This window comes from Vigna umbellata, chromosome 5 (assembly GCF_029865625.1).
Source record: "Vigna umbellata cultivar VRB3 chromosome 5, Vumbellata_1.0, whole genome shotgun sequence".
NCBI lineage: Eukaryota > Viridiplantae > Streptophyta > Magnoliopsida > Fabales > Fabaceae > Vigna > Vigna umbellata.
In genome coordinates, this window is record NC_142169.1 from 27,838,697 (window position 1) to 27,852,651 (window position 13,955).

General features: G+C 40.4%; 1 protein-coding gene across 5 annotated transcripts in view; it reads right to left on the bottom strand.

The window, feature by feature from the left end:
* Positions 1-2,123: 2,123 nt before the first annotated feature.
* The window catches only part of LOC124834569 (uncharacterized), a 52,629-nt gene continuing 40,797 nt past the window's right edge, over positions 2,124-13,955 (bottom strand). For 2 of the 5 annotated variants that reach the window (XM_088116763.1, XM_088116762.1), the window contains 4 exons: positions 13,065-13,238; positions 3,375-3,824; positions 3,048-3,261; positions 2,124-2,607 (listed from right to left, as the gene is read on the bottom strand). In XM_088116763.1, coding sequence (XP_087972889.1) covers positions 3,061-3,261; positions 3,375-3,824; positions 13,065-13,238 — 825 coding nt within the window. In that variant the 3' untranslated portion in view covers positions 2,124-2,607; positions 3,048-3,060. Of the gene's footprint in view, positions 2,608-3,047; positions 3,262-3,374; positions 3,825-13,064; positions 13,878-13,955 lie in introns of those variants that run through there. The other 3 variants (XM_088116761.1, XM_088116764.1, XM_088116765.1) reach the window with 3 other exon arrangements.

Sequence of the window (13,955 nt, forward strand, 5' to 3'; positions counted from 1 at the left end):
TTGTGCGTGCTTGATTAACACCCATTGCACTTCTAAATTTAGGTGCTTACACATTCCTTTATTCTTTACTTTTTCTCTTGTTCCCACCTCCACTTCAAACTCTCGAGTGTCCTGCACTTCTAACTCCAAGAGAGTGACTAGTTTTTTTGAAAATAAAATTAGCGGAAAAGCCGCAATCCACCAGTATAAGCACGCCTAGTTAGGGATGACAAAATAATATGCGTTCGCATATATCTGCGAATAAAATCTACCTGTATATTTTTTTCATGTTTTTCAGCCACCATTTTCGTTCACAGAGTTGCACCAACATAATCCATCGAACCATCATTCCTCCATGAAAACCCCAAATCACAAGACACAATGAACCACAACAACCATTAACGCACACGATCTACAAGAAAAAAAGCCCTAAATCGCACAATAAAAGTCCTAAATCGTGTTACCGCGAGAACAAATAACAAACCACTGCAAGAATGAGGAAGGAACCACCAAACCCTAAATCGCACAATGAAAGCCCTAAATCACATCATCCAAATCAAAACAAAGACTTGGAAATTGTAAGCACAAACAGCAACACCACGAATCTACAAAAATGAAAGCCATAAATTGCACCACTGCGAGAACGAGGAATGAACCACCGCGAGAACGAATAAACCAACAAACCCTAAATCGCACAATGAAAGTCCTAAATTGTGCCACCAAAATTGAAACAAAGACTTGGAAATTCAGTCCTCCTGGCTCGTTCTGAATTCATGACGGTGGAATTTGATACCTCATGGTGGTGAGGGAACGAAGATGATGACTCTAATGGTGATTACATTTACGGTGGTGAAGAAAGGAAGCATGTCTGGCCCCGCAATTGTGTAAGACGACCAAGTAAGTAATTATTTAAATCCTAATTCACTAATAATAATTCACGATCAAATTAAATAAAAAAAATACAAAAATTAGAAAAATGTCAAAGAAGAGTGTATCCATATGAATTAAAAGTGTTTAAAATGTAAGTATAACATATAAATAAAATAATAATAAAGAAAACACAAGTTCTTATCATATGGATTGTTTAAAAAGTATACAAAAAAGTATAACATATAAATAAAATAATAATGAAGAAAACACATAATTAAGTCCTTATCATATGGATTATGAATTTAATATTATTTTATTATTTTTACTATAATTAGTTAATTCAAGATGATAATTCCTTTAAAAAGATTTGAGTCCTAACAATATAGTAGAGTAACGTCATTATGATTATAATATTTTTTGAAATTTGCTTAGTGAGCAAACATTCAAATCAACATGATCTAATTTAGAATTCTCAATCCAATATCAAAACGAGTCTAACACATTTTTTACATGAGAGTTTGTCGATCTATTTTAACACTCGGAGAGCCTTTTTAAGACAACACCAGCATAATTGTTAATATTTACTCATTTTTAAGACTTTTGATATTATGAGAATCTTAGCGCAACATTTGCCTATAATTTTTGTTCTATAGAATCAATTATAAAATGTCTGTTGAAGTAAATTATGTGTTTATGGTTTAAAATAGTAGTAGTCCAAAAGCCATTTTAAGCATACTCGCCTATCCAATTATTACGTTATTATTAGCCTATTTTATCGTTCTTTTATTGTAAACTTCGCATTTTTTTCATAAGTTAAATGTCAAAATGCTCATGAAGTCTAAGTGTAAATACTAATATGAAAGATATGTTGCAGTCGAAAAACTATTACATTTGTTCGTTTTGTTTACGTTTTTGTTTTGAATCGTTTTTAGCAATAAGGTTGCAGAGAAGTATACAGAGATAAAAATATTAACGAGGTGGGTTGTGGCATTATCATTTTTTTCAGTTCATAAAGTATTTCTGAACAATATAATACTAACAAACTTAATGCAGATGACTTTCAACTATTATCCGCCCCATGTTCAAATTTTGCTTTTTATAAAGCTGTTGATTTCTCGTTTTCTTCCTTAAAATGGAATAAGACTTCAATTTTTTATCAAGAAACTCTTCAGATTACAAGATCAACTCATAATATTAAACCTTATTAAATAATTTAAACCACTTTAAGCATTTATTTAGTGATTTTTGTATTTCTAACATAATAAATATGTTACTTTCTAACAATAATACATTTTTGCTATTTCATATGCTGGGGAGCACATAACAAAGACAATTTTGAAAGTTGTTCAGTGATATAGCATATTTACATTCATTTCACCAGACGATCACTGTGGTTCAAAATTTGGTGAACAAATACATCAGCCTAGTGAGGTAGGTACATATAGTTAGTTTTACAGGACACGCCCTACCAGCATGTTTGACTTGGTTCTTCTAAATGATACTAAGGTTGCAATTGTACATAATGTCAAGGGAAATTGCTGCATAAGATGAAGCAGCTGCAGAGGGGACAAGTACACCATAGCCATCATGGGATCAAAGCGTGCTCTTAGGGGGTTGATTTCTTCTGGAATGGCTGTCTTGTCCGAGAAATGACCATGATTTCTTCTGGATGGCCAAGGATTGTCCAAGACCATCACAGTAGGAGTCAACAAAGATGGGTTAATTTTGAGTGGACTTGATGAGAACTGGGTATTCCCTCTGCAGAAGGGAAGAAGATTACTAAGTAGATAAAGGAGTTGCATATGCATGAAACAGCAATAATAGGCACGCAAAGGTGCATTCACCACATCAATAACTATGCAGTTAAGGTACAGACTACTAAAAACTAAAAATTCAGGGTTGCTAAATAGCTGAAAGAATTATGTTTAAGAAAAACAGGGTTCATAAGTTAGAAAATGAGTCTAGACTACATTTAAACCTGGGTTGGTGAATTCCGGCCTTGGATTCTAAGGGAAAGAAGATGGGTGATTACTCATAGTAAATACGTCTCGATTATTAATATCTAGGTATATGCAATAATTATGTAGATTTTTTCCATTAGTCTCCGTAATCTGTTTCTGTTCTACCTAATGACTATTATACAGTAGTAAATGGATAATTAACAGACTCAACAAATATACAAACCATGATCTCGATACCTTGTTCTGAGCATTATCCCACAGCCATTTCACAATCATCAAGCATATGGATCCAAATTTCAGCTAATTCCTCACTGCTTGACACTAATTTACATTGTGTCTCAAATTCCATTTTTTTGAGTGCTACTTCAGTATCAACATTCTGAAGCAAAATCCTGTACTTTTCACTCAATTTTTCAACTTCCAATTCATATTCAGATCGGAGCTGCAATATCTGCTTCACAGAAATAAAACGTAAGCTAGAAGGAATTTGAAGGAATCAGAATCAAAGATTATGATATTAAGAAAAATGTGGGAGTAAAGAAAGAAATGGATTGCTGCTCATACCTTCTTCTCATGTATCTTGAAGGCTTCTTCTTTATCCTTCTCTATTCTCTCCATTGCAATTAGTAGTGGATCTATGAAGGCTTCTTCATTTGTGTTTTCTGTTATCTCCATTTCATCCAGTAGTGAGTCTAGATAGACATCGTCGGATATTTCAGATGCCACATAGTGATGTTGAATAGAATCACTGTTCATATATCCAGGAATAGTAAAACTGTCAGGTACATGTGTCATATTTTCATTCATGGGCACACTTGTGAAGGGTTTCAGTATCACAGGTGAACCAAAGGAAGAGTTAACTGGTTCCACAATGTTGTTTGGTGCTTCCAATATTACTTCAGCCTCGTGAATGTAACAATGATCTTCACGACTATGATTAAAAATATCATCTAGAGGCGTGACAGCACTAGCTGAATTGTGCTCCGGAAAAGATGGAATATCAGACATTGCCATCTGAAAGATACAAGAAACAGGTGTAGACGCATATGATGAGGATATTTTCAGAGCACTGCAAATAAACATCCCATGACCATTTTATCTTATTATATAAAAAAAAATTCTGTTTCTGTTAGAATTGTTGAATATAGTGAAAAACTATATTTGGATTAATCTCCCTTGTGTTGAATACACACATAGGGTTCTCTATTTATAATAGAAAAAATATGGGCTAAGCCCAAAATACAAATGAGAAATAATAACAAACTAACTAAAAGATAAAAGATATAATATATCTAACACTCCCCCTCAAGCTGGAGCATACAAATTGTATGAACTAAGCTTGGAATAGATGAACTCAGTGTTGAACTAGATGATTTTTCTTCAAGAGTGTAAGGCAAACATAGATTGACTAACAGCAGCTTGTGAAACTTCAACTTCAAAAGTGGATGAAGGAGAGCAGTGGTGGACAATGACAAACTGCAAGGATTGATTCCCAATCAATGATGGATGAGTGACAGGATCAACAGTAGTAGCTGAAAGCTAAGAGCTACAAAACTGCAGGGACTACACTAAATCCTCATCAATGATGGTTGGGTGACGGGATCAACAGTAGTAGCTGAAATCTACAAAACTGCAGGGACTACACCCATATATATGTGACTTGCAGTGTCTTGGAAACGTACTTCCCCTTAGTGTGAAGGGCAGAAATGTGGAATATCACAGTTGCTGGACCACTAAAACAAAACAAAATATTAAGCTACAATGCTGAAACAAAGGCATCAAAGATTCAAAGATATGTTGGAGGTCCAAAATTCTTTGCTGGACAACTCCCAAGTGGTGATACTTAGCAGTGTATCACAAGAAGATCAGGCTAAACTCTAGCCCAAGAAGAACTGATGCAGTTGCGTCTGTCTGAGGCGGTAGCGACTGCAGCGGCGGTTGATAGCTATAAAACTGTAGGGACTAAATTGCCATCACTGACTGATGGGGCCTGTAGTGGCTGGAAGCGACAAAACTACAGGGACTGCCATCACTAACTGACGAGGTGATGGGGCCTACAGTGGTTGGAAGCATACAGCGGCAAACGGCCGAACAACGGCAAACGACAGGACAGCGGCAAACAACCGGACATCAAAGGGACTTAGGGTTCCAAAAACGTGAGGGAGAAAACCCTAGGTATGAGCCCAAGCCAACAAAATGGAGAAACAGGAATCAAAAAACACTCAAGAAGCTCCGGCGAGACGATCTGCAGTAACGCGGTGAAACTCCGACACCGAGAAGGCGGCGCGTGCAGAACACGCGGCCGAGACTGGCCGAGAAGAAGCGGCGCGTGGAGGCGAGTGGTGAGGAGTCTGGTCATCACTCCGGCGGGGTTGGCCGTCGCTCGAGGAGACGCTTCAGATCCGCTGGTCACCGATCGAAACCGTGACGGCGGCCGGCGGTGGCGACGGTGGCCGGAGTTAGCAGCGACGGCAGCGGAAAGTGGCGGCGACAGCAGTGGCACACTGGGTCTGGACTGGTGCTGACTGTGGCAGAGATTTAAGAAGAAAAAATGGACTGCCCACTGAGATTTTAGGGGCTGCCGGCGGCCATGGCGGCTGGCCGCCGGCAGAGACCACCAGAAGAGGATCAGAGAACTTGCTCTGATACCATGTTGAATATAGTGAAAAACTATATTTGGATTAATCTCCCTTGTGTTGAATACACACATAGGGTTCTCTATTTATAATAGAAAAAATATGGGCTAAGCCCAAAATACAAATGAGAAATAATAACAAACTAACTAAAAGATAAAAGATATAATATATCTAACAAGAATAATAAAGAAAATCTTTCTTTTCAGTAACCTCTAAGTCAAACAATTCAATAGGCAGGCTATATTCCTGCGTTTAACATTATTTTAGAAATTAAATCTAGGACATGTCAAGGTATTATTTGAACAAGAGTATAAGGAAGCAGAGTATTCCAACTATTTCCCTCAGAATTATCCAATTCTCTTCCCCTGTTAGTGTATTTATGGGTCTCTCTGGCTACTTGTAACTAACTCCTAGTAAGACTTAGTTGGATTGTAACTGTACAGAACACACACTTTTTATAAAGTCTCTCTTCCTTCTATCCTAAACCCATTATATCCTATTATTACACCCCGTTGCAAAACAACCTTGTCCTCAAGGTTGGAACTGTGAAACTTGATCTCCTGGCTCCTCTTCATCATCGTGTTATCATATGAAGGGAACCCACTGGCTACTGCCCTCCGATTCAGGTTTGGAGGCTTGGGTGGTGGCAAATCATCCTCCAATGACTTCCATTCTTCTTGGATTCTATTAGCTTCCAGCATTCTGTTCACTTCTTCTACAGAATCATACACCCTGAGAAAATGGTCTTGATGTCTTTCAATGCTTCAAGTAGCACTCTCCCCTGTGCAGGTGTATCAAGAACTACAAGCCCCCTTTGCTCCCCTTGGTGTGGCCACATCCACTGCCTTCACTATTTCAACACCACTAATCGCTTGCTCCATATTGAATATAGTGAAGAAGATTAGGAGAAATCTCCCTTGTGTGTTTAGCATACACATAGGGTAGTTTATTTATAATGTAAGATAAGGGTTAAACCCTAAATACAGAATGGGCTAAGCCCAATTAACAGAAACACACAACTTAACATCTAACACTCCCCCTTAAGCTGGAGCATATAAATCATATGTTCCAAGTTTGTTACAAAGATAGTCAATTCTAGGTCCTCGTAAGGACTTGGTGAATATGTCTGCCAACTGGTTGCTTGAGTTAACGAACTCAGTCTTGATATCTCCGGATATGATTTTTTCTCTAATAAAATGACAATCAACTTCAATGTGCTTGGTTCTCTCATGGAAGACAGGGTTAGAGCTAATATGAAGAGCAACTTGATTATCACATATAAGTGTCATGTGAGTGGCATCTCCAAATTTCAATTCATTAAGTAATTGTTTAAGCCACACAAGCTCGCAAGTAGTAGATGCCATAGCTCTATATTCTGCTTCTGCGCTGGACCTTGCCACAACACTTTGTTTCTTACTTTTCCAAGATATCAGGTTGCCACCAATAGAGATACAATATCCAGAAGTAGACCTCCTATCAGAAGGGGAACCAGCCCAATCAGCATCTGAATAGCAAACGATTTTTGTATCATTGTTAGGGCCATATAGCAAACCTTTTCCAGGTGATCCTTTAATATACTTCAGTATGCGAACAACTGCATCCCAATGGTCTTCACATGGGGAGTTTAGAAACTGACTCACCACACTAACTGCGAAGGAAATGTTAGGACGCGTAACAATAAGATAGTTTAATTTACCAACTAATCTTCTGTACCGTTCAGGATCTGAGAAAGGCTCCCCCTGATTTGGTAAGAGTTTGATGTTAGGGTCCATAGGTGTCTCAACAGATTTACAGTTCATTAACCCTGTTTCCTCCAAGATGTCTAACGCATACTTCCTCTGAGATATGACAATACCATCATTGGATTGTGCTACTTCAATACCCAAAAAGTACCGGAGTTTGCCAAGATCTTTGGTTTGAAAATGATGACAAAGGTGTTGTTTCATCTGAGAGATGCCGAGATAGTCACTTCCTGTGAGAACAATATCATCAACATACACTATTAAGTAAAGACATCCAGCACTTGAGTGGCGATAGAACACTGAATGATCCGCTTCACTGCGAGACATACCAAATTGTTGAACAACACAGCTGAATTTACCAAACCAGGCCTGAGGAGATTGTTTTAGGCCATATAAGGATTTGCGAAGACGACATACCAATCCAGATGACTCCCCCTGAGCAACAAAGCCAGGCGGTTGCTCCATATAAATTTCTTCATGCAAATCACCATTTAGGAAAGCATTTTTGACATCAAGTTGGTAAAGAGACCATTGTCGAAGAGCGGCCATGGCAATGAATAGCCTAACAGAGGTCATTTTTGCCACTGGAGAAAAAGTATCACCATAATCCAAACCAAAAATCTGTGTGTAGCCTTTGGCAACCAATCGAGCTTTCAGACGATCAATTGTGCCATCAGGGCCAACCTTGATAGCATACACCCACCTGCAACCAACAACAGACTTTCTAGATGGTAATTGGACAAGCTCCCAAGTTCCACTTTTCTGTAAAGCACTTAATTCATCCAGCATAGCTTGACGCCAGCCAGGATGAGTTAATGCATCACCCACAGATTTAGGAATTGACACAGAAGAAATGGATGAGAGACAAGTGTAAAAAGATGGAAATAATCTGTGATAACTAAGAACAGTATAATGGGGGGAAGGGTTACGGGTAGAGCGTATACCTTTACGGAGGGCAATAGGCAAGTCAGACTCATTTGCTGGAGCCGGAGGAGACACAGGAGGCGGCACTGGAAGTGAGTCATGAGGGAGACAATTGCGGCGACTATAAACCAGAAGGGGTGGTGGTGAAGGACGATCCTCTGGTGAATGAGAGTCTAAAGAAGGAGGAGACAAAATGGTTGGAGCATCACCAGGAGGATCACAGATAAGAGGAATATCAACAGTAACAGGGAGAGGTACAGAACTAGAAGATAAATGTGTAAAGTAAAAAGAAGATTCATCAAAAGTGACATCAGCAGAGATAAAATGACGATTGAGAGAAGGGGAAAAACACTTATAGCCCTTTTGTGACCGTGGAAATCCTAGGAAGACACATTTGTGAGACCTAGGAGATAACTTATCAAGACCAGGACTAAAATCATGAACAAAACATGTAGACCCAAAAACTCTAAGAGGTAATGGATGTAGAGGGTCTTGAGGAAATAAGATAGAATGAGGGATTTTGTTCGCTAGGACGGAAGATGGCATGCGATTGATAAGATAACATGCTGTGAGAACAGCATCACCCCAAAAGGTGTACGAGTTGTTTCAATAAGGTGTCTATTCTTGCGCTCAGCCACCCCATTTTGTTGAGGGGTATAAGCACATGAGGTTTGGTGAAGAATGCCATGAGAAGCCATAAAATGTTTAAACTGTTAAGAAAGGTATTCACGACCATTATCACTACGTAAAGTGCGAATACAAACCCCAAACTGAGTTTTTATTTCATTGAAAAAAGTTTGAAAAATAGAAAACAACTCAGAACGGTTCTTCATGAGAAACAACCAAGTACATCTGGAATAGTCATCAATAAAGGTAAAAAAATATTGAAATCCTAAAGTTGACTTAACACGACTAGGTCCCCAAATATCAGAATGAACCAACGAAAAGGGGGATGACGCTCGTTGTGAAGCACTACGAGGAAAGGAACTACGAGTATGTTTACCTAACTGACAAGACTCACACGACAAACTTGATAATTTGGACAGACTCGGAACAAGTTGCTGCAGTTTGGCAAGACTGGGATGACCTAACTGAGCATGAAGAAGGGATGGTGACTCCATGATTACGCCAGCATGTGGAGAAGGGCTGAGATGATATAGGCCATGAGACTCACATCCTGTGCCAATCATGTGTTTCGAACTCCAGTCCTGCAACCAAACAGAATCTTTGGTAAATGAAATAACACAATTAAGGGAACGAGTTAGACGACTTACGGACAATAAGTTAAAAGGAGACCCAGGGACATAAAGTACATAATCAATGGATATGGACGGAAAAATATGAACAGTACCAATACCATGAGATGATACTCTAGACCCATCAGCCATCATTACCGAGGGTAAATTAACCGGACATAACAAGGAAGAAAACAAGGACTTGTTACCAGTGATATGATCGGTGGCACCTGAGTCAAGGACCCAAGATCCAAGAGAGTGAGTTAGACCAACAAAAGGAGTACCTGTGCGTATAACAGAAGCAGATGTAGTGGAACTAGAGTGCTGACGGTCCTTATACTATCTGAGAAATTCCTGAAAGAGTAAAGGGTTATTTATGGTATTTGATGAAGTAGGATGGTCTGCAGACGGTGATCGGAGAGGTGGATCAGAATTAGCCATTACTATAGGTCGAGGAGGACGTCCATGAAGTGCATAACATCTATCAATTTTGTGGCCTAGCTTGCCACAGTGGTCACAGTTTGGACGTCCTTTACCTGGTTGACGAGACCGACTCCGATCATCAAGTTGGGCAGCCATGGAGAGGGAGAAACCCTAAAAATTCAAAGTGCTCCGATTGACGCAACGACCACAGATCCAGAAAGAGGGCGAGGAGGCGATCACGGCGGTGCTAATCGGCAGCGGAAAGCATCGGCGACGCGCGGCGGCAGCGGCGGCAGCGGTGACTCTTGCGGCGGCGCGTGGAGGCGCGTGGGTGGTCTGTTCGCCGCGATCTTCGTACCACAGTGGTCGCCCGGTCGAGACGATTCCGATGGTGTGGTCGCCGGTCGATTCTGGAACTCCGGCGACGGTGGCGGCGACGACGACGGCGACGGCGGCGACGGCAGCGGCGGCGACTGCAGCGGCGGCGACTGCAACGACAGCGGCAGTGATGAGTGCCGGAGACCGTGGAGTTGACTGGAACTATTCCTGTGCTCTAAATACCATATTGAATATAGTGAAGAAGATTAGGAGAAATCTCCCTTGTGTGTTTAGCATACACATAGGGTAGTTTATTTATAATGTAAGATAAGGGTTAAACCCTAAATACAAAATGGGCTAAGCCCAATTAACAGAAACACACAACTTAACATCTAACACTCCACAACACCTTCACTATTACTTATATTATTATTATTATTCTCTTCAACACTCACCACTTTGTGCTCAATCTCTTTTCACCGATGGAAAAACTGGTTCGTGAAAGACTCCTGAATTTTGCTCCAGAACCTTCTTCATCTCCTGCTATTGCTTGCCCGTCAACCCCTGGCAGCCACCATCTTCCTCTCTCCTTCCTATCACCCCCAAATCCCACACCAAGGTCCACGCTTCTACTTCCTTTATTTTTAACAAAGCTTCTGGCTTTACCAACCTTCTAGCTAATGTGGGATCCCCCTTGATGATTACCTTCTTCCCTCCTTGACTGAACACCATAGTTAATTTCCCTCAGTCTAGAGTTACTTCTCCCAGCTTGGCTAGCCACTCCGCTCCCCAGTATTACATCAACTCCCCCTAGTTCGAATAAGTGAAACCTCTCTGCTATCTCGGTTTCCCTGATCACGACTCTCTCGCAGCAGCCCTTGCTTTTCTTCCTCTGCCCATCCCCCAAGCTCACCTAGTACGGTGGGGTATCCTCCATGGGTAAACCCAGTTCTACTACTAGTCCCTTGCTTATGAAATTGTGGCTCGCGCCACTGTCAATCAAAATCAATACCGTTTGATCCCCTATCAGACCGTGCAGCTTCATCGTTTTTGGGTGAGTGAGGCCTCCCGCCGAGAAAGCGGACAACTCCATCTGCTTCAGGTCTAATTTTGTCTCAGCTCCTTCAGTCTCCTCTTCATCGTCCGCCAAAATAACCATCCGTAGACTCCTTTCTGGGCAATGGTGGCCTGGACCGAACGGTTCCCCACACCTGAAACACCTTCCCTCCTCTCTTCGTTTCAGGAATTTTGAGTAAGGCAAATTCCTAGTGTTCCTCCCATTATTATCACTACCCTCCTTCCATATTGACCCCACACTCTCGACGACTCCCGATCTGCCTGAGTTATAGTGATTGGCCTCGGTCCGCTTGACGACTCCCGATCGGCCTGGGTTATAGCTATTGGCCTCGGACCGCTCGGCAACTCTTGGTCGGCCTGGGTTATAGCGATTGGCCTGGGACCATGTCACCTCAATTGGGTGGCCCTTCTTGGTGTTCACCCTCTCTCTCGCCTTCGGCTTCCTCACGCCTGTCGCTCCTGTTACCATTGACAAACCCCTGGCTTCCGTCTGAATTTCATTCCAGCTCTCAGGCTCGCTCTCCCACAATTCGCATCAGTTCTTGCAAATCTTTGCACATTGCCGCTGAATCTTGACGCATCGCGGCCAATTCTTGGCGCATTGCTATCGTCTCTGCCTTCAATCCATCCATAGCAATCTCCATGTTCTCCAGCTACCCTTCGACTACATTCAACCGCCCATCAATTCTACCCTCTAACGCCCCTAATTTTCCCTCCATATCGTCCTTCACACTCAATTGGATCTGGCAGGTCGGACCAATTGATAGGTTTCTGGACAATGAAACCTATCCAACTCCCTCACAAGCACTCAACAGTAAGACACAAATAGAATGATTAGAACTTTTGTATTAACCAAAAGAACAAATGTACACGTATAGTGATCTAACATGAGCCTAATCCCCCTCCACAGGTCAATGTCCTGTCTTTACAAAGAATACCAAAACTCCCTCCTTCCCCTGTACAGAACACACACCCTATTTATAAAGTCTCTCTTCCTTCTGTCCTAAACCCATTATATCCTATTACCTTATATTCTATCAGAAATATAAAGAGCTCAATGTGATTAGAGCAAGGCAATGTTTTTGAGATTGTGAGATAGATCACAAAGTCACAATATTATCACCCCACACTCATTGAAAGCTTGATGAAACATGAAATTGGATTTGGGTGAAATTGAAGCAAAATTGCAGCAGCAAGATCATAGGATCAAGCAAGCTTCTCAATCCAGCAAGTGGAATGTTTTATATCATTGATAGAGAATCTTATGATCCTTATTACCAGCCTATGTTTTGCAATATTGCAACACCCCTCCCATCAAAGGAAGTGTAAAACTATGTTCACAAAGAGATACTAATGTGGCTGTTGTTAGAAGAAAAGGACCCCTCTAAGTGAGAGATAGGTCCTTTTTCCTTTAACATGTTGAAAAATCTAATAACAGTTGATTTTTGTTGGAAGTCTCACATCGACTAAAGACCAATTTAGAATATATATGTAGGTGTAAACCTCATCATACAAACCGGTTTTGTGAGATTAAATTAAGTTTAAAGTCAACTTCTTAACACTTTTACTAAATAATAACTAAAACAGCTATATCACCTTTGCTCAAGAACATTACGCTCAACATAATTATCCAATAGAAATGTAAATGAAAACAGAAGAAAAAGGAAAGCCTAGATTGTTCTAAAAAATGTTTGACTAGAAACTAGGGTCATCTAGAAGAACGAATTAAAAACTTAACCGCCCAAGTGGTGTACATAATGACTTTTAAGTTTGTTGTCATGCTCACAAGGCAGCAACACAAGAAATGACCACAGTTTGTTGTTTTGTTTCTAAAACACAGATTATCAATAAAAACTTGAAAAATAACACCAAAGGGCTTCTTCTACAAAAACTACTAACCAGAGGCAACGACCACAAATTAGCATCCGATGGTTGTGTATTTGGAAAGATTGTCTCAGCAAACTTCGGACCAGTTGACTCATCACATACAGGACCCATTATACTGCCCCACTGTCTGGCCTCGGGAACAGCAGAACCAATAGAAGTTACCGCATTTGCATCATCACTGTCAAGCTGCAAAGAATGAATAGGCATATTCATAAAATTCTCAATAGCAACCAATTCATTCACTAAAATTTGAGAATCTTCAAAAACTTTGCCATCAGATTGTGTAATATCTGTACTTCTAATAGGACTCTGTTTTTCCAAATAATCAGTACGAGGGTTGCCCCCGTGCTCCAGAGCTGAATCTTCTGAAGTTATTAAGGGTGTAGATTCCATGACGTCGTTTTCTGAGCCAGACTCCGAGGAGAGAGCAATTGCTTTCACAGGAAAACTAGCGGGTGTCTTTGGAAATGAACAAATTTCATAAGTAGAAGTCTGGTCACATGAAACCACTGTCGTGGGAGATTTCATTTGAAGATCATGTTCTTTTGTGACAGATTTCGTGAGTTTTGTAACACGAGTATCCAGAAAACCCTTCTGCTTCACCTTGGTCAAATCATTCAGCTCGGGCATGTCATTTATACTATAGTTCTCAACACACAGTCCATTTTGTATATAATTAGATATTGTCTTTGCATGTTTCCAAAGTTCTGAGTAGACATTGGTGGCTTCCTCTTCATTGCAATTGAAATTCAAGTACAGTTTTGCTAGAGTGAGTGAAACCTTCTTATCAATGTCATGTTTCAACAAAGAAGCTGCTAGCCAACACTGAGATACAAGTTTCATCACACAACTATGATATAATGCTTAATGACTAGTAATATTTGTTTCACAAATTTTTCCAAA